The 24,458-nt window shown below is 37.3% G+C and overlaps 2 protein-coding genes across 3 annotated transcripts; one reads left to right on the top strand and one right to left on the bottom strand.

The window, feature by feature from the left end:
* Window positions 1–5,659: 5,659 nt before the first annotated feature.
* LOC124395034 (A disintegrin and metalloproteinase with thrombospondin motifs 8) lies at window positions 5,660–13,700 on the bottom strand. 2 transcript variants are annotated; one of them, XM_046863587.1, is made up of 9 exons: window positions 12,714–13,700; window positions 11,194–11,433; window positions 10,710–10,842; window positions 10,434–10,601; window positions 9,508–9,800; window positions 9,020–9,206; window positions 8,717–8,889; window positions 7,518–7,693; window positions 5,660–7,428 (listed from the first exon to the last, which is right to left on the bottom strand). In XM_046863587.1, exons 1-9 carry the CDS (start codon window positions 13,410–13,412, stop codon window positions 6,705–6,707), a joined length of 2,793 nt encoding a protein of 930 aa, XP_046719543.1. In that variant the 5' UTR covers window positions 13,413–13,700; the 3' UTR covers window positions 5,660–6,704. The 2 variants fall into 2 exon arrangements, with proteins under 2 accessions (XP_046719543.1, XP_046719544.1); XM_046863588.1 differs by having other exon boundaries at window positions 9,523–9,800.
* Window positions 13,701–15,569: 1,869 nt separating this feature from the next.
* Window positions 15,570–23,125, top strand: LOC124394070 (A disintegrin and metalloproteinase with thrombospondin motifs 15). The gene is given in 9 exon segments (XM_046862116.1): window positions 15,570–16,106; window positions 16,109–16,846; window positions 18,618–18,750; window positions 19,094–19,258; window positions 20,216–20,499; window positions 21,076–21,253; window positions 21,411–21,586; window positions 22,007–22,182; window positions 22,271–23,125. Coding segments are annotated over 9 exon segments (2,805 nt in total). The 5' UTR covers window positions 15,570–15,914; the 3' UTR covers window positions 23,034–23,125.
* The last annotated feature ends 1,333 nt before the right edge of the window (window positions 23,126–24,458 follow it).

Here is a 24,458-nt window from a genome sequence, read left to right as displayed (position 1 = left end):
TTTACATTGGTTTTTTTTTTTATCAAAAAGGTCTGAGTAAAAATCTAATTACTTATAAGACAAATGCTAGCAGATTTTATAGAAATGAACAGTATGCATATAACAGGATGTGTCTAAAGCACATCGTCTATCTCCAAAATATTAAATTTTTCTTTTAAATAAATGATATTGCATGTACAGTGCAACTGAATATTCAATCATTTTAATTGACTGATTTGTACATTTCACATTTATATTCATAAAATCTTTACTTCTGTAAAGCTGCTGTGGGACAATGTTTATTGCAAAAAGTGCTATACAATTATAATAGAATTTCATTCATTAGGTTGGTATACCAGTTTACTGCACACTAAAGCTTGACATAATGTGGCCTATTACATGACTTTACAAATCATGCTAAAGTAATGGGTGGCCACATGGAAACCTGTCTTGTATTATTCATAAATCTGAACTGAAATTGCTAATATGTCGTGAGTCAAAAAGTTAAGTTGAGATTAAAAAAAAAATTAAAAAAGAAAGTTTTTCCTGTTCGAACATGTCGTCGCTTCGGGGTAAATGTCAGTTAGCATCTTTCCTCCTCGCAGTGCAGATTCAACATGTGCTGTCTTTTTGCCGAAGTGATGGCTTTTGGATTTTTTTTTCTCATTAATGAGTGATGTTTCATAATGATGTTTCAGTAACAGAATAGGAGCTTGTAGATACTCCACAGCCCTGTGCTGCCCTCTGTCGGAGATCTGTGGAGTAACCCCTAATGCTATTCTTGCCAAAGAACTTCCAGTTGATAAAATAATAATAATAATAATAATAATAATAATAATAATAATAATATATTTAGTGTTTAAAAGATGGGAAGTAATGAAGTACAAATATTTTGTTACTGTACTAAAGTAGACTTTTCTGGTATCAGTACTTTACTTCTACTTTACTTCTTTACTCTACTTTATTTTTCGGACAACTTTTTACTTTCTATTTCTTACATTTTCAAACATCATCTTTTCTCTGCTTGTGTTCTACAGTACATGGTGGTTGTTAAGCCGGAATACATTCATTAGATAACAAAATGTGAAATCCGTTTGTATTAATATATTAATATGATATAAGGTCCAGTTACCAGAATGACTCTAAAACAGGCAGAAGTAATGGCTACTTTTTACTTAAATACATGTCAGAGCCCAAACCTTTTTATTTTGCCTTGGGTGAAAAAGTGTAGGCAGTACTTCAGTTTATTAAAACATGAGTATCTGTACTTGAGTGAAGAATGTATTTTGCCATCTCTGTTGATTTGTATAATACATTGAACCTAATAAAGAGTAAAACAGTGGTCTTAGACATTCAGACATGAAGGGATCACAAGAAAAATAGCTAGTCTGGTCTCTTAGGAGTTTGAACACAGCTCGCAAAAAGACAAATGATGGATTACAGTATCTCCTCCCCTTGTCTCACATGTCTTGTTATCAAAAGGGAACAGCCAGTACACATTCCACTCCACTGTTTTAGAGGGGAAATATTCCTCTAGCTCAAGCACTTGGGATCACACTCGCAATCCTTTACTTTGCCTTGTTCTCCTGTCTGCATCCTAAAAAGGGAATCTTTTCTTTGAAAATGTCACCATCTAAAAGACTGACGTCAATTCAAGACATTTCTCAGAGTTCCAGGGAAAGGCTGAGAGGGTATCTGAGAAAGACGTTTGTAAATGTAAAAAAAAAAAAAAATACTACTTAATAAACTCATTAAAAAACGTATTAACCTTCATTACAGATGTTCTTACACTGTAGCACTGAGGAACTGGGGCATTTTAATAATATTTTGCAAGTGGATGTCTGTTTTTAAATGAAATCATTCATTCATTGATTCATTTATACTTTCATTTATTCACACTTTTTATTCAGTAACCCCTTTTACACTGGTCAGGGTCCCAGTGGAACATAAGTTCACTCCAGGAACACTGGGCACGAAGCCTATTCAGTCTGACTCACGGTGCACTTAGTCATCGACTCATCCTGACTGCCATTACATCACTGAACAGCTTGCTTGAGGGAATAGGGGATAGACCTGGTTTTAAACATGAATGAGACACAGCTTTGCCTCTTCTGAGTCACTCTGTTATATAAGCAGTGGTGGGGAAACTTTACATGGGGTTCACAGTTAGAACAGTTCCTGTACTCTGCTGCTCATATTTCTATCATTATTTTATTTTATATCATTTACCTTTGAAACTAAATGTAGGCTCACCAGACATTTCTACAGAGGAATCCACACCAAAACAAATACCATCCGTTTTGATCCAGGTGGAGCTCTATGCTCTTCCTCCAATATGATTTACACAAAATCTGTCTATTATACAACAAATAAGCTAAGCTAAGCTAATACTGAAACTTAGAGTTATATGGCTGTATATGAACCTCATATCCTTGAATACTATAAATGTCTTTGCTTATAAAATTTGTGTTTGTAAAAATCTGCTTATGAAATAGGAATATGAAGGTAGACTACGCACTGTTTGGAAGCTTCAAATGACAAAAGCATTATTTTTAATGAGTTTCAGTCTAAAATATGTTATAAGTATTTAAACTGCCAAATTTACAGGATCAAGGAACACATTTTGTCAAAGTTTTACATTCAGTGGTGTAAAGTATTTGAATAAATGTACATAATTAAGTAAAAAAAAACAACTTAATTGAGTATTTGGCTACAAGTATCAAAGATATAAACAACTTTTACTCTCTACTCAACTACATTTACGATTCAATACGTTTTACTCCACTATATTTTTATTAAAAATGACTGTTACCAATTACACTTTCACACCTCTGTTGAAGATATCATTAAGGCTCAACACTCCCATATTTGCATCTGCTGCCTGTGAGTGATTTTTTAAGCACTGCTGGCCTCATTTCCACTCCAAAAAGAGATCGAATAAATTCCAAAAACATTGAGAAACAGCTTTTGTTGAATTTTCAAAAATAAATAAAAGATATTGCCCCTCTCTGAGACTGACTCACATTCAGCTCTGAATAATTAATTTAACTTTATCTACTATTATTTGCTTTTTTTCATTCTGGCAAGTTGAAGAAGCTATTGTGTTGATCCTGGTTAATGTAGTGTTGATGTGTACAATTCGATTTGTATTTTACGATTAAAAAAAACCTCACAAAACAAATGTTTTTGGTTTTTCAATAATGAGTATATATGAGTCAAATGCTTGTACTCAAGTCATATTGAAATTGGTGACTTTTAACTTAATGGAGTAAGATTTGGTATCTACTTTTACTCAAGTATGATTTTAAGGTACCCTTTTACCAGATATAATATTAAATTCCAGGAAATTGTGGCTACAACCATATACAGTAAATATACAATACAGTGTGTGTAGTATAGGTAGATGTAAACAGATCGAGCAAGAGAGTGACAAAGAGATATGATAAAAACATAAATGATATAAACATAAGTAATATAAAATCATTTAAAATCATATACTACAAAATGAAGACAAAACAAACTACATGCCTATTTAACTAGTAATTTCCTCAATATGCTTATATGCAATATATCACTGGCACTGCAATTTCCCAAGCTTCAGCAGAGGAAAAAGTAAATGCCACAGCTTAGGACAGTAAATGTCACAATGTTCATGTTTCACTGAGGTACCTCAAGCCCACATTATAATGAAAAAATAATGAAACGTTGCAGTGTGTAAAGCAGAACTTTATAAATGTCAAGCCCAAGCTTAAAAGTAGAGCGTACTGTAATTCAGGAGGCTCCCGTTTCAGCTGATGATTAAGAGTGGTCCTGCTGTTCCAATAAGGCATGTTTCTCATTACTACACTCTTCACAGGACATTAGGCAAAACATGCCTCTCAGTAGTGGAGGATAGAACCAGCGATTAAGATTATGTAAGCAAGCCAAGCAGCAGTAAGTGGGAGATTTATATTTACACCAGTGGACAAAATGGAGCTTAAAAGTTCAAAGGAGTAAAACGTTTTTTTTTCCAAATGGGACAGAAACTGTATATTACCATACATAGATTTGTATACATCTTTCCTATGTGACCTATAGACCTATAGGAAGACATATAATATCTCCCAGAAAAGCACGAAATTGTGGGCTAGTCATGCGTACTAAATATTTAATGCAATCCGTTAATGTAATCCAACTGAAAGTGTCATGGAAAAGTTGTATCACTGTGCAGATTTGAAAGGTTTTGAAAAATAAATAAATATTACAAATGACATATTTAAAAAAAAGAAGCATAAGGATATAAAATTAGAATGTTTGGTTATATAAGGAGTGCTGCAGATGCACCCCAGTGAGAGCCAAATGTTTAGCCCACTGCAGGATGAACCACAGCTGCTTCTCTGCTATGTGTCTCCTCAGAGGCAGGAGATTTTCCATTTCTTATTCTGGTATACTAAAAGCTTCACTTAGGCCTATATGGGTGTAACTATGTTTTAGAAAGTGCAGGGATAGGAATGTTGACAGGGAACTGAAAAAAAACAATGAATCATAAACCAATTCATTTCATTGTCTGTATCAAGGATGTCTAATGCTTGTATTTTAACCTTCATTTAAAGTCACACTAGCTTTTCCAGCAGTTAAAGATTTGAGCAAAAAGGCTGATCAGTTAAAGTGTCACTATAATGAGAGATGCATGTCATATCACAAATGTAATTTTTTGTAAATAAATTCATAAATAAATGCTGTGATTTTATATAACTATCTGACAACATTGAAATTATGACTGAACAAATAGGGTATCATGTAGTCTAAATAAACATGTTAAAATAAACTAGAATATGTTTGATATTTTTCGATTCTTCAAAGCAGACACCTTTAGCTTTGATGACAGCTTTACACACATTTGGTCTTCTCTCAGTCAGCCTCATGAGGTAGTCACCCGGAATGATTTTCAGACCATCTTGAAGAAGTTCCCAGAGGTGTTGAGTGCTTGTTGTCTGCTTTTTCTTCATTCTAAGGTCCAATTCATTTCAACTGGATCTCAACTGGATTTATTTCAAACAAATAGATTTTACATAACCTAGAGGTGTGTTTGAGGTAATTGGTCTCTTGAAAAACAAACTGTGGTCCCACTAAGTGCAAACCAGCAATGCTGGTTAAGTGTACCCTCAATTTTGACCAAGTCTCCAACAGTTTTACCAGCACAACACCCCCACACCATCACACCTCCTCCTCCTCCTCCATGCTTCACCATGGAAACCACACATTCAGGAACCTTCTCTATGTCTAACAAGGCAGTTAGTACCAAAAATCTCTAATTTACACCTATCAGACCAAAGGACAGTGTCCATTCCATTCCTTTTGTTTTCTTGGCCCAAGCAAGTCTCTTCTACTTGTTGTTCTTCCAAAGTAATTTGACCATGAAGATTTACAGTCTCCTCTGAACAGTGGAGGTTGAAATATGTCTGCCAGTTAAACTGTAAAATGCATTTTAGAGAAAAATAATAATAATAATTAACATGCAAAAGAAAATGGATTTTGGGCATGGTAATTCTAATAAACCTATCCTCTGCAGCAGAGGTAGCTGGGAGTCTACAAACTTGTGGCCATATAATCTATCTCTACTTCTAAAAATAAATGTTGTGATACTTTTGTATATTTTAAATTTCGTATTTCACTGATACAGACAGAAAACCCAGACAGCACCAGAACAGCTTTTCTTTTTATTTTGAGTCCATTTATAACATAGTAAATTTACTTAAAAAATAATAAATAACTCAATGAAAATGTTATGAAATAATAAAATAGACCTTCATTGAAGGAATAATATACGTTACTGCTTTTTCAATATGTTTGATACATGTAATATACACAACTGGAATGCTCATATAAAGTTTGTGTCACGTGACAATGCAGAAAAGATTGAAGGATCGAACCAATTTAAAAAAAATAATAATAATAACTCATACTCATATCACCTCAGGTAATATAGATGTTCAGTAAATGCATTATGTCACAAACATGACTAAAATCTTTTTTAAATTACTAATTAATTCAGTTTAAATTACTACAGAGAACGATGGGAAAGCCATATTGACTCTGTCATATCAAAATACTCAAAACAAATCATAACAATCCTACTAGCTTTGGACAAAAACAATTTAGTGAATACAATAATGATTTTCTAACAGGCAGAAGGAAATGTATTTAACTGTCATGTATTTGACTGGCTGTAGGTGAGTCAGCCAGACCTACCATAAACAAATCATAATAATAATTTGCCTAGTATGTATCCCAAAATGTTTGAATACTTATTTATTTGGTCTGTATTGAGGCAGCATTTTTGCAACCTGGGAAAAGATGCAGTTAGAAAGATCCTGATTAAAATAATATATCCATTTTAGGTAGCTCTCTCCTGGATAAAATGTGATAGTGGTTTTCAATAAACAGCAAAGCCATGTCGTTTGGACTGGTTTAGTCCCTTATTCTAAAACTAACCTTTTCCTGCTTTGCTTCAAAGCCCTGCCAAGAAGGTTAATAGTGTTTGTCATTTTTATGTCATTATATTAGATCCCAAATGGCTGAAGTTCCAACACAGTTTGGTTTTTAAGAGATTTTTCAAAACTTACTAAACTAATGGCATTCAACTAATGGGCTACTTAATGACTTAATGATGAAAGGAATCACCAAACCATGCTAGACGTGTGCCCTTCAAGACAGGTTTCAAGTTAAACTGTTCTTAGGTGAGTTTAGCACTCCTGGTACATACATTCTACGAATACTCTCTTGGGTCGCTTGGAAAAATCACACTTTTCATCGTCAACAACCTTCCCAGTGAAATCAGTGCAGTCCACACTGCGATTCCGATTCCCACGACCACATGTTCGGGAACACACAGACCATGGGCCTATTTGCCACATGGGACATGGAAGATCTGCACAAGGCCTGATGTCTGCAGGTCGGAGGTCTTTGTCACAGTGTTTAGAATAAAAGCCAGCATTGTCCTTGCACTCCACTGTTCTCCGAGACCATCCTGAACCACAGGTTTTGGAACACTCTGACCACTCTCCCACTACCCAACGTGGAACACCAAAAGGATGCATAGATGGCTTTCCTTCTTTTGGTTTACTAAAAAAGATGCCTTTAGGGATAAAGAATGTATATTTAATCTTTGCTGGGGTTGTCTCTCCAGTGGTGGACAGGAGTTGGATGGTAATGGCTTCCTTGAGTTGGCGAAAGCTCTGGATCCGTTCTAAGATGGTCGCTGAGCCACTATACTTAAGCACAGCACCGTTAGCCGGAATGTCCTGTTCGATAGTTGACACAGAGAAGTTGCCGTTCAGGATGTACTCACCATTTTCTTTTTTGATAGCTAGGTAGTTCCCATCATGTTTTTTGGCGTTGTGGCTCCGCTGCTTAATATCAATATTGGTGGCGCCTACTGGAATTGTGACAATATCGTTGTACCCCTGTCTGCAAATAGGAGAGTTTAAATTAGCAATTGACATGAACTTATTATCACAGCAGTGACTATTGTATTTCATTAAAGTTAGCAGTCTTACAGGATGTTATTATATGAGCCTGATATCTTCCTGCAGCTAAGGCCATTCCCACCACATACACCACACTTGTCAAGCTTCTTATTGGAGCCAATCTGGAGGTCACAGCCAGCTTTAATGCACTGGCCTTTAACACAGATTGATGTGGAATCTGGGCTGCACGCTGTTCCATCAATGACCTAGAGTTAAGAAGTATTTATATTTAGAACTTTAAGCAAAGCTTTGACCTTAAAACAATGGTGGCATTAAGTAATCTACAACATGAATCTCAGATATCTATATCATCAATATGAATTCAAGGATCTGTATTAAACTTATGGAATAATTAATACATTTATACAAGATGGTCCCCGAGTTACAATGGTTTGACGATTTTTCTATCCTATAGTGACGATAGACATCTGACTATATAGTGAAAATATTTAATATTTTGTGGCCCACTGTCACATAAACTTTAGGGCAACTGATCAGGCATAACATTATGACCACCTGCCTAATATTCTGTTGTCCCCCTTTTTCTGCCAAAACAGCCCTGACCCATCAAGCACTAACTTGTTCAGCAATTTGAGTCACAGTAATTCGTCTCGCCCCACGTGAATGAATGAGCCTTAGCTGCCCATGACCCTGTCACCAGTTCACCACTGTTTCCTAGTTGGACCTCTTTTTAAATGATACTGGCCACTGCAGACCGAGAACACCCCACAAGATCTGCAGTTTTAGAGATGCTCTGACCCACTCATCTAACTAGTACAATTTGGCCCTTGTCAAACTTGCTCAAAATCCTTACACATGCCCATTTTTTTCTGCTTTTAACACATCAACTTTGAGGAAAAAATCTTCATATATCCAACCCACTAACAGGTGCCATGATGAAGAGATAATCAGTGTTCACCTTTCATAATGTTAAAATGTTATACTGTTATGCCTGGTCAGTGTATACTGTCAAGTTTATAAAGTACGGAACTGTAAATGGCCCTGTTTTGGCAAATTTTATACAGTATACTACCCTATAATGATCACCATTCTTTAAGACTTCTGGGTAAGCTAGGCCATGTTTCGACTTACGATGGGGTCACAGGAACGTATCTCCGTTATAAGTCGGGAACTACCTGTATATTTGCAATCTATTTCTGTAAAGCTGCTTTGGGACAATGTTTATTGTTAAAAGCAGTATACAAGTAAAATTTTATTTAATTGGGTACCTTGGGTTCAAAGACTCTGAATTCACTGCTACCTCTTGCTCTACAAATGAGTTTGCATCTGTCCCGTGGTGATACACCAGTATATTTCGGTGTCCACTGCTTGACATTTCCGTGAATATCAAAGTGATTGGGATTGTTATACTTCTCACACTGTTCTTCACGGAAGCTCTTTCCTGTAATTAACCACCATTTCATATTAAAGCAAGAAACCTGCTATGAAAAACAAAACTATTTAGAACTAGCTCTCTCTAACAGTTCTTCTTTTCAAGCTTTATTCAGGAGTAGCATTTGAGTGTTACATACCATGGCTGGTTTCACAGGCCTGTGTATTACAGGAGTGATACCGAACTCTTTGTCCCTCGCAGTATTTTCCTTGGTTCTGAGGAGTTGGCTGATTACACTCTCGGTATGAGAACATAACTCCTCCACCACACATGCGAGAGCAAGGCTTCCACACTCCCCACTCTCCCCAGCCTCCGTTCACCACCTCCTACAGCCACATGCAACCAATGAAGCTCAATCACCATGCTCTCTCAAGTTATATCAAGAATATCAAGTTTTAATTGGATCCGTTTTAAGCAGGGAGCAATAAAAATATAGACCAATAATGACTTAATCGAGATTCATACAAGAACCTCATGAAGGGTTATTTGAGAAGAAGAAAAAGAAGCGGTAGAGGAGGAGAAAAAGAAGAAGCAGAAGAATAAAAGAAGCAGAAGAAAGAATAATAATGGTGTTTAACACTACATTATTGTACTGTATTATTATTTTCTAACTGTAACAATATTTACCTTTGCTACCATTACCTCCTCAGATGCAGTACAAACACCATGTAGGCACTTCCTGTTAGGGCCACAATCTGTGCCATCTGCCCAGGGTAAACTCCCATTTCTGGTGGTACACAGAGACGCTCCTTCCTCCTGGCACCACAGCTGGCTGCACACCTCACCAGCAGAGGCATTTTGACAGTGTAAGAAATTCTCTCCATAGATCTGCTGGCATTGGTTGTCCAGGCTATAAATCACACCAGGCAACTCAGTGGGCAAGGTCAACGTCTTTTCAGGGGCATCTAGTAGGCAGTCTCCTATTAATAAGTAGTAAGGAAGAAAGGACAGTAAATCTACAGTGATGCATATTGTGCAATCGTAGGAGCGTCTGGCTCTCTTTGCTGACGTTTAGGGAGGCCTGTAGGAATGCACATCTGGACGAATAAGCTAAGAAGAGAAATCCAAACGGAGAGCCATATTGGAGAAGATTACCTACAGTAATGTAGGAGGGAAGTCCATATTTAGTAAAATAAATGTAAATTAGTTTATTTTTCTAAAGGAGGCAATGAAAGAGTTTCTTATGTCAGATAGATTTCATTTAAAAATCATTCGTTCCCAACTATGCTATTAATCTGTGTATCTGCATTATATCTTCAGCTTGATATTTTTCTAAATGATTGTACTCCCATTTTACAGAAACAGGGCAATATGAGGTCTTACAAAGTTCAGTTTAGACTCTTATTGCTGTCCTTTTATATTGCTGAGAAAATGTTGGCTTTTGCTTTTTATGATGATAAACTTATCAAAATAGTTTAGTCAGATTCAGCAGCACAGCTGTATAAAATAAAAGGTTTTCCTAATAAATACTATTACTTACTTATTTAACATTATGTTGTACATTGATGATAGACATTAAGTCTTACATCAATTACACACAATTATGTACATACCGTGGCCATTGTCGAAGAACTCTGTAATGTAGAATGCACTGCAGGGGGACCAGGGGGACTTCTTTTTGAAGCTAGAATATACAGGAGCCATAACATGGTGCTTGGGCTGAGTTCCAAAATACCTCTCACAGTTTTTGGAATCGTCATGAGGCATGCTCATCACGTGGCCTACACAGAACATATTAATTCCTGGATGCAATGGTATTCAATCGTTGTTTGCAGATTTGTTTGAGCATAAAAACACGGTCTGTTAGTACGATTCAACTATGTGCATACCTAATTCATGTGCTATTGTAAAGGCCGCTTGTATTCCATTGTCTTCAATAACAGAACAACTCCTTTTAGGGTCACACATGGTGCCTACATCAGCAATGCCAAGGGTGTCGCAGCTCTGATGGCCACAAATATCCTTGAAGGAACAAAAACAAATAGATTTATGTATCTGCTTCTCTTCATAACAATGGAAAACTAAAATTGTTCATTTCAGAAAGTTCAAGAATGAAATATTTCTGGCAGACAGCAAACTTATCAAACGACAAAAAAGAACAGAGTCCTAGCAACTTGCCTGTAAACGTTTCAACCCCTTTCCCAACATAAGACCCAGCCACACATAAATTGAATCACAGCTGGACAGGACACAGCTTGTTAACCAAATTCACATGTTTACACCTTACAGAGGGCCAGCACAGTAGCAAACATGCACCATTAGTTAAACTGCATTGTCTGGACTAAAAAAGAGTTCTAGCTTCATTTTTTTCACCTCTCTAGTGAATAGCAGAGCAGTGTCGTAATGCTCAGGATGCCTCTGGCTTGATGGATTGAACTGCTGCTGCCAAGAACAGAAATTACGCAGTGCCAAGCCTCCATTACTGGAGACAGATGGTCCAGCCTTCTCGTCTTCCACTATCAGCAACTTCACTACCACCATGTTCAGCGAGTTTTTAATGCTGGGATGCTTGTAAATCTGCGCAGCCACGGACATCAACATCAAGACATAGTGCTGTTAGAAAAAATAAAAAAATAAATGGCTCCATATTAATCACGACTGCGAAGCCTTTTTTGTAATATGTGATAATTAGCTAAAATCATTTTTTTTAATCTTACAATTCAACATTCCAAAAAGATGAGATCATCTACAGTTTAAAATAGCTGCATCATCATTTAGCATGAAATTCTCATAAAGCACCTCTTAAAAAAAAAAAAAAAAAAAGGATCAATTCAATAAATTGTAGATTTATTTCTACAGACCTCTCACATACTGTAGGTGGGAACTGCACAATACAGACTTGGCTTGTCTTTTTTTTGTTCTAAGAAAATTGAGTTAATTGACTTTCAATTCAGTGAGTCCAACCCTGAATCTACATTATGCTTTTCCTCTATCCAGATGGTGCATGCATTTACACTTCTGCCTATAATCTGCAAACCTTCCTCAGAAAGTATGATTTTTGCCCTTCTGGGATCATCATACTTCTTTGTAAAAGAAAAGTTGCTTAATGGTAGCCTTATACTCGTATAACTCAAATGTCTATAGCAAATATTGACCTTTGCTTCATTAAAAACTTAATGATATTAATGTCAATATTCATTTAGAATAAAATCCTATAGAATGTGTTGTTTTGCTAAATGTTCAGTGTCGGATCACTTTAAAACGGTTACAGAGCATTTTATAGTGTCTAATGTAGAAACCATGAGAACCACGAGGCAATTGAAATGACAGAAAAGGATTAGGACTATGCAAATTTGTTGTGTGAATTGCTGCAACAGCTTTTGACTGCAATTTGCAGGTCGTCGTCAGTAAACAGAGGATAGCGTCAACAAAATATACTCCATGCTAAAATTCTAGTTTGACAATTGCACTTTTTGTCCATATGATAGTAGAAATGGAATTATTTTATGATCACATTGTCTGGTGTCACCTAAAGGCAAGTTTTGAGTCTGGTTCTTGTGAAGGCTCCTTCCTCATAGTGCCTTAGGTAGTTTTTTGTCACTAATGGCCTTGCTGATTAGAGGGACAATTTATAGGCATATGTTTTGTTTTGTATACATGTGGCAATGTCCATTATCCTTTGCTCTACACACTGCACTGAACTAGAAATTATATATACATATGGAAACACTAATACAGAATAACTCCAAATATCTATCATGATTATATATATATATGTTGTCCACTGATGTCAGATATAATCCAGCAGAAGACATTGACGTAATAGAGCAGCATTTTTTTTCTCCTTATTGATCTAATTGATCTCATATCTGCTCACGTATCTGTTCACTCGCCTTTGTGTTTTCTCCGTAGAAGCTCGACACTGACGCGTCCGCCACCACCAGGGTCTCGATAAACCTCGGCACGGACACAAAGCGCCTGCGTCTTGAAGAGCCTGAGCTGACCCTCCGTGGTTTTCCTGACATCTGGGAACTTTCCTCATCTCTTTTTAATGCGTCTCGAAGTGTTTCATGCAGATGTTGTCTTGTGATTACATGCGGCTGCTCAGTCGAGCTGTGCGTCGTCCCCGTGCCAAAGCGCTTGGGCTTGATCTGATACTCATCTCCATCCAAAATGAACGATCCTACAATGCCGTGACAGAGACTAACCGACACCACTGAATCATCATTCTGGTCCACGGTTCCTGTAAAGAAGCAACCTTGCAGTTCGGAACCAGCTGTTTTCCCCATGCGCACATCTGTTAGGTCGGAAACCGACACCTGTCTCTCAGCTGTGGATAAATCCTTCTCTCTGATATGATACACTTGCAGTGAGGGGGATATAAAGCTCGTGTCCGGTTGTAGATTCAGTGTGAAATTGCGCCCGAAAGCCGAGAGGAAAAAATTCGGATGATCTTCGCTTCTCTTCCCAACGCGTCTCCCGGTGCGTCCTGGTACGCGGACAGGGACGAACTCCTCTGGTCCCAAATCCTCAGAAACTCTTTCACTGTATATACAAGCGGCTAAAAGGACAAGAGAATACCAGGGGCACATTTTATCCGACAGTCAGATCAATAGTTTTAGGCGCAATTGATGCTCAGCGTTTTCTCCTGCGCTTTTATGTGAACCAGCTGCGCGTTCAAAATGACCAGGTTCGGGCACCTTGGTGTTAAAAAAAAAAAGAAAGAAAGAAAGAAAGAAAACCAACTAATTATCCAGCTTATGCTTTCATCGAAGACCTAATGCATATTCCTATTTGGTCCACATACACTGATTGAGACAGAGGACGCTATAGATGCTGTGTGCCAGATGTTCTCTCTTGCGCTTTAGTGCAGTGGATGTCCACTACAGAGACTTTATACTGTCTACGTCTGGTGAGAGAGAGAGAGAGAGAGAGAGAGAGAGAGAGAGACAGAGAGACAGAGAGACAGAGGGGGGAAAAAATAGGTATTAGAGGCTATTTTTAATCTCTGAAATGGTCTCTCCTCCCACTCATATCTCTGGTCCAATATAAAAACTGAGGCCGTTCCTCGTGTCCTGTACAGCCGCAGTGTCTAAGAGGAACTATAAAGTCATTCTCAAAACTCACAGCTCAGATTGTCATATATTACTGTAGAAATATTACACTTTTAGAAACATTTAGACATCTGGATCATCTTCTTCTTGATACAATGTCCCTTGTTCTTAGCCAAGATGGTGTATCTACTAAAAGCCTAATTATATTTCAAACAGGCAAACAGTCGCATCAGTTAATGGGCAACACGTCTAATTCAGTGTACCTTTAGGATATATGTGAATCTGAAATAAAATTCTGATTATGAAATTGAATCTGATCTGAATCATCTATAGAAAGTGTGCAGCTGGAATAAACCTTCACATCCACCAGGAGGCGGTAGAGAGTTTTCAAAGGCAATCACGCCACCACTTGATGACTTGTAAAGGTTGAGGCTGTTTTATTCATTACATCATTTAAGTAAAAATAATAATAATAAAATAGAATTAGGCTATTACTTCTGCTGGTCAAGTGAACATTCCATCATTAGAGCTCCATTGAGGCATTAAAAACAGCGTGTTTGTTACATGGTTGCTAGGAACATGGTAGAAGTTCCAGGCTCAAGGATGGAACCAAGTACTGTTAAGTTCATGACATGAAATCCTTTAAATTGATATTCATTGTATCTTTAACCTTAGAAACAGAGTTTTGTTCTTAAGTTATATGGTAAAATTTATTTTGAAAAATGTAGCAAATAGTTGAAGGGACTGACTTTTCTCTTTAGCTGTACTTTTTAAAATGGTCTTATGGGTGAATTGTGCTGTTTGTGTTGTGATTTTTTGGCTTTACTTCTCCTTTAAATAGAGAAATAAAGTTCAGTATCCTTATTTAACATAAATGTATAACCTTTATGAATTAATATGGCTTCATACTTCATACTTATTATTATTATTATTATTATTATTATTATTATTATTATTATTATAAGTGGTAGTTGTAGTATATACGACATGTGGGACAAAAGAAAACAGGAGGTTATTACTAGGTTTAATATATATATATATATATATATATATATATAGTTTTTGTTTAAAAAATCTGTAATAGAATAGGTGCAGTTTATATGACTGGTATTTATTTATATTCTGTGCTTGTCTTCCTAAAAAAGTTACAGTGATACAAAAAAAGGTACTGAGAAAAGGCCCTTTTACACTCATAAAAAAACATAAATTCCAACACATTTGTTTGTTTGCTTGCTTGTTTTTTTGTTTCTTTATTTCTTACTCATCTTCTCAGGTATGGGCTAGTATATGGTCAGCATTTATAAATAAATGAATCATTTAATGAATTAATTAATTAATAACTCAATAAACAAAATTAATAATTGGAATTGCACAGACCAGTAACCAAGCATCAATGATATATTTTATATATAGAAAACAGTTACAAACCTCCAACACCAGAGGGCGAAAATTAGCTTTTTTTTTGTAAATCCATTTGGTGCACCTTCGTGCATTTATTACATTTAATCTGATTAGTTTTTTCCTAAATAATATCAAATCAAATTGAATACAGTAAAATAAATAAAAAAAATCAAGTAAATGTGTAACTGTGTATTTACTGAATATTTCATTTTATTTACAGAAGTTTATTTGATGCCATATTTATTTGCTTTATTCTAGCTAGAGTTTTATTATTTTTTATTTATATTTATTTATTTGTTTGTTTGTTTGTTTATTTATTTTATTTTATTTTTATTACGTCTACATGATCTATGGGAAAGTGCGATTTTTTTCATCACTTTTTTTCATTTTTTGTATCATGCATTTCCACTTTTTATAATTTCCCCCATAAGTCAAGGCCACGCCTGAACGTCACACTCGCGCGTGCAAAACCAGTATCCAATCATCTCCACAGCACTCTGACGTGATTGTTACATATGACGCAATAGATGAAACTTGACTGCAGGGTCTGCAGGATCTGTACAGCCCTGGATTATTGGGTCGTTTGGTCATGCAGTGCGCCGGTGCAGGATAATGAAGACATGCGACTGAAGGCATTGCATGTTCTTGCACGGTGTTCTCAGAGCGCATCTCTGCACTAAAAGAACAATGTCGCTCCAGATGTTGTTTCCCATTTTAAGCCTGTTGCTTATGACCCATGCATGCACGTGCGTCGAAATGGATTTTTGCGAACTTGTGCGACTTGACAGCGCACCCCGAGAGCACGAGCAGATCAGACCGGATGGCAGTGTGGTTTTCAAATACACGCTTTCCAACAGGTGTTCAGTCTGAACGTCGCACCTGACTCTAGTTTCCTCGCGCCTGACCTCGCACGTGTCTCCGCTCTGCGCCGCTGCTTCTACTCCGGGGATGTGAACTCGGACCCTTCGTCCTCTGCGGGTCTCAGTGTGTGTGGAGGAGTGCGCGGTGCGTTCTCTTATAACGGCATGGAATACGATTTTCAGGTCAAAGCGAACGAGACGGTTGATGCGTTTGGAAAGACGCACGTGATACGCCGCCGCCGCACTCTATATAACGTCACTTCAAGATGCGGAGTGACCACAGGAATGAACCAAGGTACTGCAGATTTACTCCAAATACCCGAGCGCGTAAAGGCGCACGCCAAAATGCGCACCAAAGCTCATCTGAAAGGTGCTAACAGATCCAAAAGGTTCGTTTCATTACCCAGATATGTGGAGGTGTTGATTGTAGCTGACGAGTCCATGGCCAAGTTTCATGGGGACGACCTGCGACATTACCTTCTGACCCTCTTGGCTGTTGCTGCCAAGCTGTACAAACACCCAAGCATCATGAACCTTATCAATATTGTAGTAGTGGATATGCTGGTGATTCATGAGCCTGAGGAAGGACCCAAGGTTTCCAGCAATGCTGCTCTCACGCTGCGCAACTTCTGCACCTGGCAGAGAAAGTTGAACAAGATGAATGACAAACACCCTGAGTACTGGGACACTGCGATTCTCTTCACAAAGCAGGTAAGTAACAGGACCGGGTCACTTGATTGAATCGCAGTGGGCTGTTTTTAACTTGTTTTTGAGCAGAATTAACAATTATCCTCAGGACATGTCTACTCGGGACTAACAAATGACATAAACACATCCATTTCTTTAGATCTTTAGATCTAGGTTTCTTTTGATTTTGGAACATGATTGTAAGGAAATGCTCATTCAGTCACAAAAGCACCAGTAAGGTCAGGTATTGATGTCGGGGTAAGGAGATCTCTGTCAGTGTTCCAAGTTTAACCCAGAGGTTTATTGGACCTCATTTTGTCCTCGGGGGCACTGTCATGCTTGAACAGGATTGGGCCTCTTCGTTCCAGTAAAGGGGAAATTGTAATGCAAGAGCATACAAAGACATCTTATACCTACCCTGTGCTTTCTAACTTTGTGGCAGTTTGGAAAAGAATCACATATGATCAGGTGTCAACTTACTTTTGGCAATTTTGTCTAATGTCCTGAAAATCTAAGCTTCATACAGTTTCCCTGATCCAGCGAATCAGTAAAGCTCAAGGGTGCTTACAAGAGGTCTCCCAGGACCAGGACAAATCACACACTACAGAATATAGCTTAAAAAATCTCTTTTTTTTTATTCATTGAAAGCTGAGGATTTAGATTATACACATATATATGCAGCATGTATGGGTATGTGAGAATGATCTAAAATGATTCAACTGGTTCAATGGTGAATACATTTGAATTATTATTGCTGTTCTGTAATGGTGTTGATCTGTCCTTCTCTGAATGCTATTTACATTCATGGGAACTAGTATGAGAAGGTCATAAAAAGGATACGTTTATCCAAAACCGTATGCTGCAATGGTATAGACAGTACACATACTACAGACACAACGAAGACTTACTACAGATACAAGCGAACCTCTTAACAAGCAATATACGCAGAATATGTGAAAGAGACAAAAAGAGAGAGAGAGAGAGAGAGAGAGAGAAATCTATGGAATTCCCCATGACAGTAGTAGTAAAGTGCTTGAAATATTCGAGTGTGACTCAAGTGTTCACAGGGTCAAGGCTACTTATTGCTGTGAAATCATTAAGTGACGCATTTAATCCCAAGCTCTTGTGAAGGAATAACCTTTCGTTTTCAAGTAAAAACACCATGCTTTTGCGGTAGACTGATTCGTGTAGTGTATGTAATATTAGTTTGATTATAAAAAAATACTCTTGATCTCATTACATAATATATATTTTTATATACTGTGAGTTAAGTGGCGTATAGGCCTTGAACAGTTGCTGGACACATGCAAAACTATGAACCCAAGCATTAATATGAATACATTATGAAAAATAATTTACTATAAATTTCCATTTCCGTTAACGTCAGTGATTTTACTATTGAATGAATAAACGATTCTGTAAAAACCCTAGTAAAGTTTCAATTTCATTACAACCATTCACCCTAACAATTCTTTATTCATGGAGGCGACAGCTGGCCATACTATGATCATTCTTCTCTCATCTGTGTTTTGACTGCAGATTTTCATGCACATTCTTGGCCACCCCCGTTGGTCATTTAGAATTGCACTACCTATTATTTGGCCGGACAATAAAACTCACATTCCAGTTTGCTGATCAGTACCAAGTGATCACATATTTCAGCCACAATAAAATTCAAACCTTTATCAGTGCATTCAGTCAGACCACTTAGCCTGCTTAAAATAACACTCACATTACATTACTTCTTGCATGAAATCTCTACATACTGGTCATGGGCTTTGCAAAATTCCAACAGGATTTGTGTGGGGCTACGACCTGTGACACTCTGGGCATGGCTGATGTTGGAACCATTTGTGATCCCAAAAGAAGCTGTTCAGTTATTGAGGACGATGGCCTACCCTCAGCCTTCACCACAGCACATGAATTAGGTAAACTCTATTTTTGTTTCTTGTAAAATAATGTACATGGTATGAAAACTGGGCTGCGATCATTATGACATCAGTTGTTGGACCATAACTGAAGTATTTTCTCTCAAGGAGTGTGATTCATGACAAAAGTGATGACAGCGGATATTAAGCTATGTTATAGAACATTTCTTTAACAATGTTAAAGTAGTACTGTAATGAGAACCAGATGGGAAAATGCTACCATGTTCTAACAAATACATTTATTTCTTAGTGCATGTGCACTGCATGCAAAATGAAACAACTTCACTGTAAAAATACTTTACAATATAGGCCAGTTCATCGCAGTGATTATTTTCATGTCCAGGCCATGTCCTCAATATGCCACATGACAATGTGAAGGCCTGTGAGATGTTTGGGAAACCAAAGGACAACCACATGATGTCCCCTACCCTTATCCAGATTGATTACAACAGTCCCTGGTCCAGTTGCAGTGCAGCCATTCTGACTAACTTCCTAGATTCTGGTCATGGTAAGTCCACACAGGCTGCTTGCATAGACTTTTCCTCACATGCTAGATGCTAGTTCTCTCTCTCACTAAGCAAGCATGGCAAAACAATGCAAGACTAGCATCTAGACATGGCTGCTCAGACAGTTACAAGTTCAAGTCCAACCGGGATTGTTTTCATTTTAATTGTACATGTATAAAAATGGATGTTAGCTCAGCGGTACTACATGCAGTAGTACTACAAGTGGGTAGTGTGTCCTATTACTGATAGGTGGCACACATGTTGCGGGCCAGTCCAGAAAACGTTAATCAAGATGGCAGACAACAGTGTGCATGCAACATGGTGAAGTTTCTTGTAAACAAATGTGTAAAACCCACATATATCTACATAAGACTTCAAATCTTTCTATGCCACATCTTTCCAGGCATTAGTCAAACACTGAGATAAGTGTATAAATGTAGCGGGGATGTATGTCGAAAAATAAATGCAGTTTTCACTCCTTCGCTCCTTCGTTCTTTTAAAAAGTCCCGGTTTGACCTGAACACATATTGTAGTTCAAACTATCTAAAACAGTTTGCATAGACACCACTTTAGAATTTTGTTCTTTCAAATATAACTCTTTCAATTTACATATTCATAAAACATAAAGCAATTAATATTTTTTTGGCAGTTCCAGCTAATCAACTGGGACATTTATTAATTTAATATGGAAAGTATGCTAGATGCTAGATAGCTAGATAGCTAGATAGATAGAGATAGATAGATAGATAGATAGATAGATAGATAGATAGATAGATAGATAGATAGATAGATAGATAGATAGAGATAGATAGATAGATAGATAGAGATAGATAGATAGATAGATAGATAGATAGATAGATAGATAGATAGATAGATAGATAGATAGATAGATAGATAGATAGATAGATAGATATGTGTAAATATGGTATATGACCACAGTTTTGGTCTGTTTCCAAAAGGTGACTGTCTACTAGATAAGCCCCAGAAGCTGCTCATGCTACCTGATAACTCTCCAGGGTCTGCCTACAGTCTTACCCACCAGTGTGAGTTGGCATTCGGCTCTGGGTCCAAGCCTTGTCCATACATGCAAGCCTGCTCAAAGCTGTGGTGTACAGGAACGACCAGGGGTCAGTTGGTGTGCCAGACACGCCACTTCCCTTGGGCTGATGGCACCAGCTGTGGCAACAACAGGATATGCTACAGGGGTGCTTGCACAAATACGGACACCACCATTAAACCCATGGTGAGAGCATGAAAAAAGTCATAATAATATTGCTCCAATTCTTTTCAATGTGAATGTTTTTTTGTTTCGTTTTTAAATCAGGTACATTCATTTCCTCGAGCTATATTCCTCTTTAGAGAAAGCATATGGAGAAAACAGATCTGGGTCCCCAGACTTTTTTCTGTGAGGGCCACATAATTTTGGGCCAGAGTGACTACAAGTATTATTTTGAAATTTTATTATGTTTTAAAATGTATTTGTTATATGTATTATTACTATAATAATGACATTTTTCATATTCATTGCTATTAAAATCAAAATGTTTATGTTGAATCTACTATTCTGTTGGTTGGTAAGTGAATGTTAATAACTTTTTAAATTTTTTTTATTTTATTTTAGTATGGAAGCCAAACTTTACCTTGTCTCTGGCAAGAGCGTGGTTCCAAATATAGGGCCAGGTCGTATTAGACCTGCGCGCTGTAGTTTGGGGACCCCTGTCCTATACAATGAAAAAAATTAACATAAAACTGCTAATATATAGTTTTTCCAAATGGAATTCTGTAAATTCTGATTGGTTTCTAATGTTTTCTATCACAGTTAGATGGACAGTGGTCTAAATGGGGGTCATATGGATCATGTTCTCGAACATGTGGAGGAGGAGTTCAACTGGCAAGAAGGGAGTGCAGTAGCCCTGTTCCTGAAAATGGGGGCAAATACTGCCAAGGCCTTCGTGTAAAATATCGCTCCTGCCACCTGGAACCTTGCAAATATTTAGGTAAGCAAGATGGATTTTCTTTAGACCATCTCTACAAGAGAATCTGTTTCATTTTGTCTGACAGGCACAGGGATACTTGTAAGTTTATATTTCTTTGTGGCAATGTGATCCCGAATGTGTTTATAAAATTGTACTGATGTTGCAATACACTTGGCAGGCAAAAGTTTTCGTGAGGAGCAGTGCGAGTCCTTCAATAACTTCACTCTCAACACCAACAGACTTGGACCTTCTGTGATGTGGGTCCCAAAATACTCAGGAGTTTCTCCAAAAGACAGATGCAAACTTATCTGCAGAGCCAGTGGCACCGGATACTTTTATGTACTTGCGCCAAAGGTGTGGACGTCATACTATGTCAAAATGTACACAACCTCAAGTATCAGTGAAAGGGGCTGATTCTAATAGAAACTTATCTCTGCCAGTGAGAGGGACTGGTTACATCAGTGTCAAGTCTGGAGAGCAAAAAGTAGCTGTGCACAGAATGATATGCAGCTGTAGTGTATCAGTCAGAACCTGCTCAAAATAAACAAATTACAGACTGAAGCTTTCAGTTATTGATACTCCCATTGTACTTTCCAGAGGCTGAGTAGTTGGTATGGTATGTTAAACCACCTCCCTTTAGAAAAATTAGTTTTGTATAATGTAACACCTTTTATCCCTGTCTAAGTGTTCTGTATTCACTGATATTGTAAATACATTGGCCATCATGGTTGTTAAGCAGAGTGCATTGACAGCGTGTTTTATCTATTTGAGCAGGTTGTGGATGGAACACTCTGCTCCCCAGATACTTCAGCAGTCTGTGTTCAAGGAAAGTGCATTAAAGCAGGTTGCGATGGAAAGCTGAGCTCCAACTTAAAGTTCGACAAGTGTGGTGTGTGTGGGGGGAACAACCAGAACTGTCAAAAAATCTCTGGAGCATTCACCAAACCTGTGTAAGTGTAATTTATAGTGTTTCCATATTTGGACATTATGGATAAGGCAGTAAACCCAATATAACAAGTGTTCTATTTTTTTTTTTAGACATGGGTATAACTTTGTGATCACTCTACCAGTTGGAGCCTCAAATATAGACATCAGGCAACGTGGTTACCGTGGTTTGGTAAATGATGACAACTACTTGGCCATCAAGAACATTCATGGTCAGTATCTTCTCAATGGAAATTATGTGGTCTCTACTGTTGGCCGACACATCATTGTAAATGGCACTACACTACGCTACAGTGGAACATCCACAGCAGTGGAGAAGCTGCAGGTAATGAGACCACTTCAGGAGCCCCTGACAGTAGAGATACTGTCTGTGGGGAAAATGACACCTCCCCGTGTGCGCTATTCCTACTACATGAATAAGGAGAAAGAGGGAAAGATTCTGAAGAAGGAAGAGAAAAAGCATGTACAGAACAGCGTTCTGGATGACAAGGCGCATCTAAATAATAAAGCCTATCAAAAACCTTCCAGTAAATGGGTTACCAGTGACTGGGAAGAATGTTCTGTAACCTGTGGAAATGGCTTACAGAAAAGACTTGTCCAATGCCTGGACTCGAATGGGAAAGTAACTGCATACTGTGACAGCACCGAAAGACCTGGTTCTCAGAAGGCGTGCGGGGACCCTTGCCCTATGTGGAGTATCGGTGAGTGGTCTGCTTGCTCAAAAAGCTGTGGGAAAGGTTTTAAGAAACGGCCTCTACACTGTATCACTAAAACCAGACTAGTCTTACCCAGAAACCACTGCTCAAGCAAGAAGAAACCCCAAGAACTGGATTTCTGTATTGTACAAACATGCTAGCGACTTGTCAAGACTCGCTGGAACTCCTTTAAGCATTGCGGACATACTCTGTAGAACTGTTGTTTTCAGTCTAAACAAACCTCTTTGATTTATGTTTGCTGTCATTTGTGTCTCTCATGGTACCTCACCTGTGTACCATGATTCAAGAGAAGACGCTGACTGGCGAGACTGTAAGACATGCAAAATTGAAAAGACTGAGGGGAAAAAAAATTGTATTTTGTGATGATTCGAAGTCACACATAACCTACCTCGTGACACATTGGATAAAACAAGATAAAACAAGGTCATTTGTTATATCATAACATTCAACTTTTCGTGTCAAACATAAAATGACCAATGCAAATCAGTGACATAAATATGGTTTATCTGATCTGCTTGAATTAAATGTAAAGCATTGCACTACCAAGTAACATATAAGTCTGTCTAAGTACTGCAAAATAGAATGCATTCTTATATTCCTTAGACTTAGATATGCTTTATTGAGCCCTTTATTAAAAATGTAAATGAAAATTGAAAATGCATTACTACATTTAGAATTAAAATTAAAATGTATTACTACATTTACAATTAAATAGCCACACAAGTTAAAACACACGGGCAAAAACTTTTTGTCATAAAATATTTGTCATTTATGTATAATTATGATAAATTGCATCTAAATGTAATGTGTCAAATACTGTATTTTTCATCAGTGTGACTATTTTAGCCTAAGAAATTGAACACCCCTTTGTGTACTGTTTCATTAACTGCTGTATTCAGGGGAGATCTTAAGACTTTACCATCAGAAATGTTTAGAAACTGTTACTTTTTCTTTTTAAAAAGAGTTTCGAGCATTAATTCTGTATGTTGTATTTTTTTATGTAGTAGGAAGCACTTATTATTGTTACCGGTTTCCTTTGTATACTGTGTATACATTATTTTAACTGTGCATAAATAAATATTTATGCATAATTTGACATTCCATTTAACTTTTTGAAACAAAGAGTATAAAATGTAAGAGAGTTGATATTCCCAAGCAACAGAGAGTAAAGTGTTAGATCATTTTGCCAAGCTGCAATCACTGATCTCTGTGACCGAGTTGGAAATTGCGTACCACACATTGTAATTTTGCTGATACAACTGTTCTGTGTCTCCTAGAAAAACAGCCACATGCCTAATAATCCTTTTCTATTGTCAAGGAGAATGGAAGCCACCCCTGTATTTCATACATCTAACTGCATAGGCAGCTAGCTGTGATGTTCTGTACATGCCTAGATTGAAAGTTTATTGTTTGTAAATGTCCATATATCACTTTCATGTCATTCATAACAAGTATTAGTGCCAAGAAATTCTATATGGAGTTAAAAGACTGATGCACAGCTTGTGTTGCTAATACTTATAATGTGTATAATAATTATATTACTTATTATAAATATTATATGAGGT

The sequence above is a fragment of the Silurus meridionalis genome, chromosome 12 (genome assembly GCF_014805685.1).
Source record: "Silurus meridionalis isolate SWU-2019-XX chromosome 12, ASM1480568v1, whole genome shotgun sequence".
NCBI lineage: Eukaryota > Metazoa > Chordata > Actinopteri > Siluriformes > Siluridae > Silurus > Silurus meridionalis.
The sequence above is the reverse complement of the archived record's forward strand: the minus strand, read 5'-3'. Positions and strand labels throughout refer to the sequence as shown.

Excerpts from the sequence above, each read along its gene's own strand:
- LOC124395034 (XM_046863587.1), bottom strand. The coding sequence starts at position 13,412 with ATGTGCCCCTGGTATTCTCTTGTCCTTTTAGCCGCTTGTATATACAGT. Across the intron at positions 9,801-10,433 it reads GTTCTTCGACAATGGCCACG|GAGACTGCCTACTAGATGCC; the intron begins GTATGTACATAA and ends ACTTATTAATAG. Across the intron at positions 8,890-9,019 it reads GGCCTGTGAAACCAGCCATG|GAAAGAGCTTCCGTGAAGAA; the intron begins GTATGTAACACT and ends GGTTAATTACAG.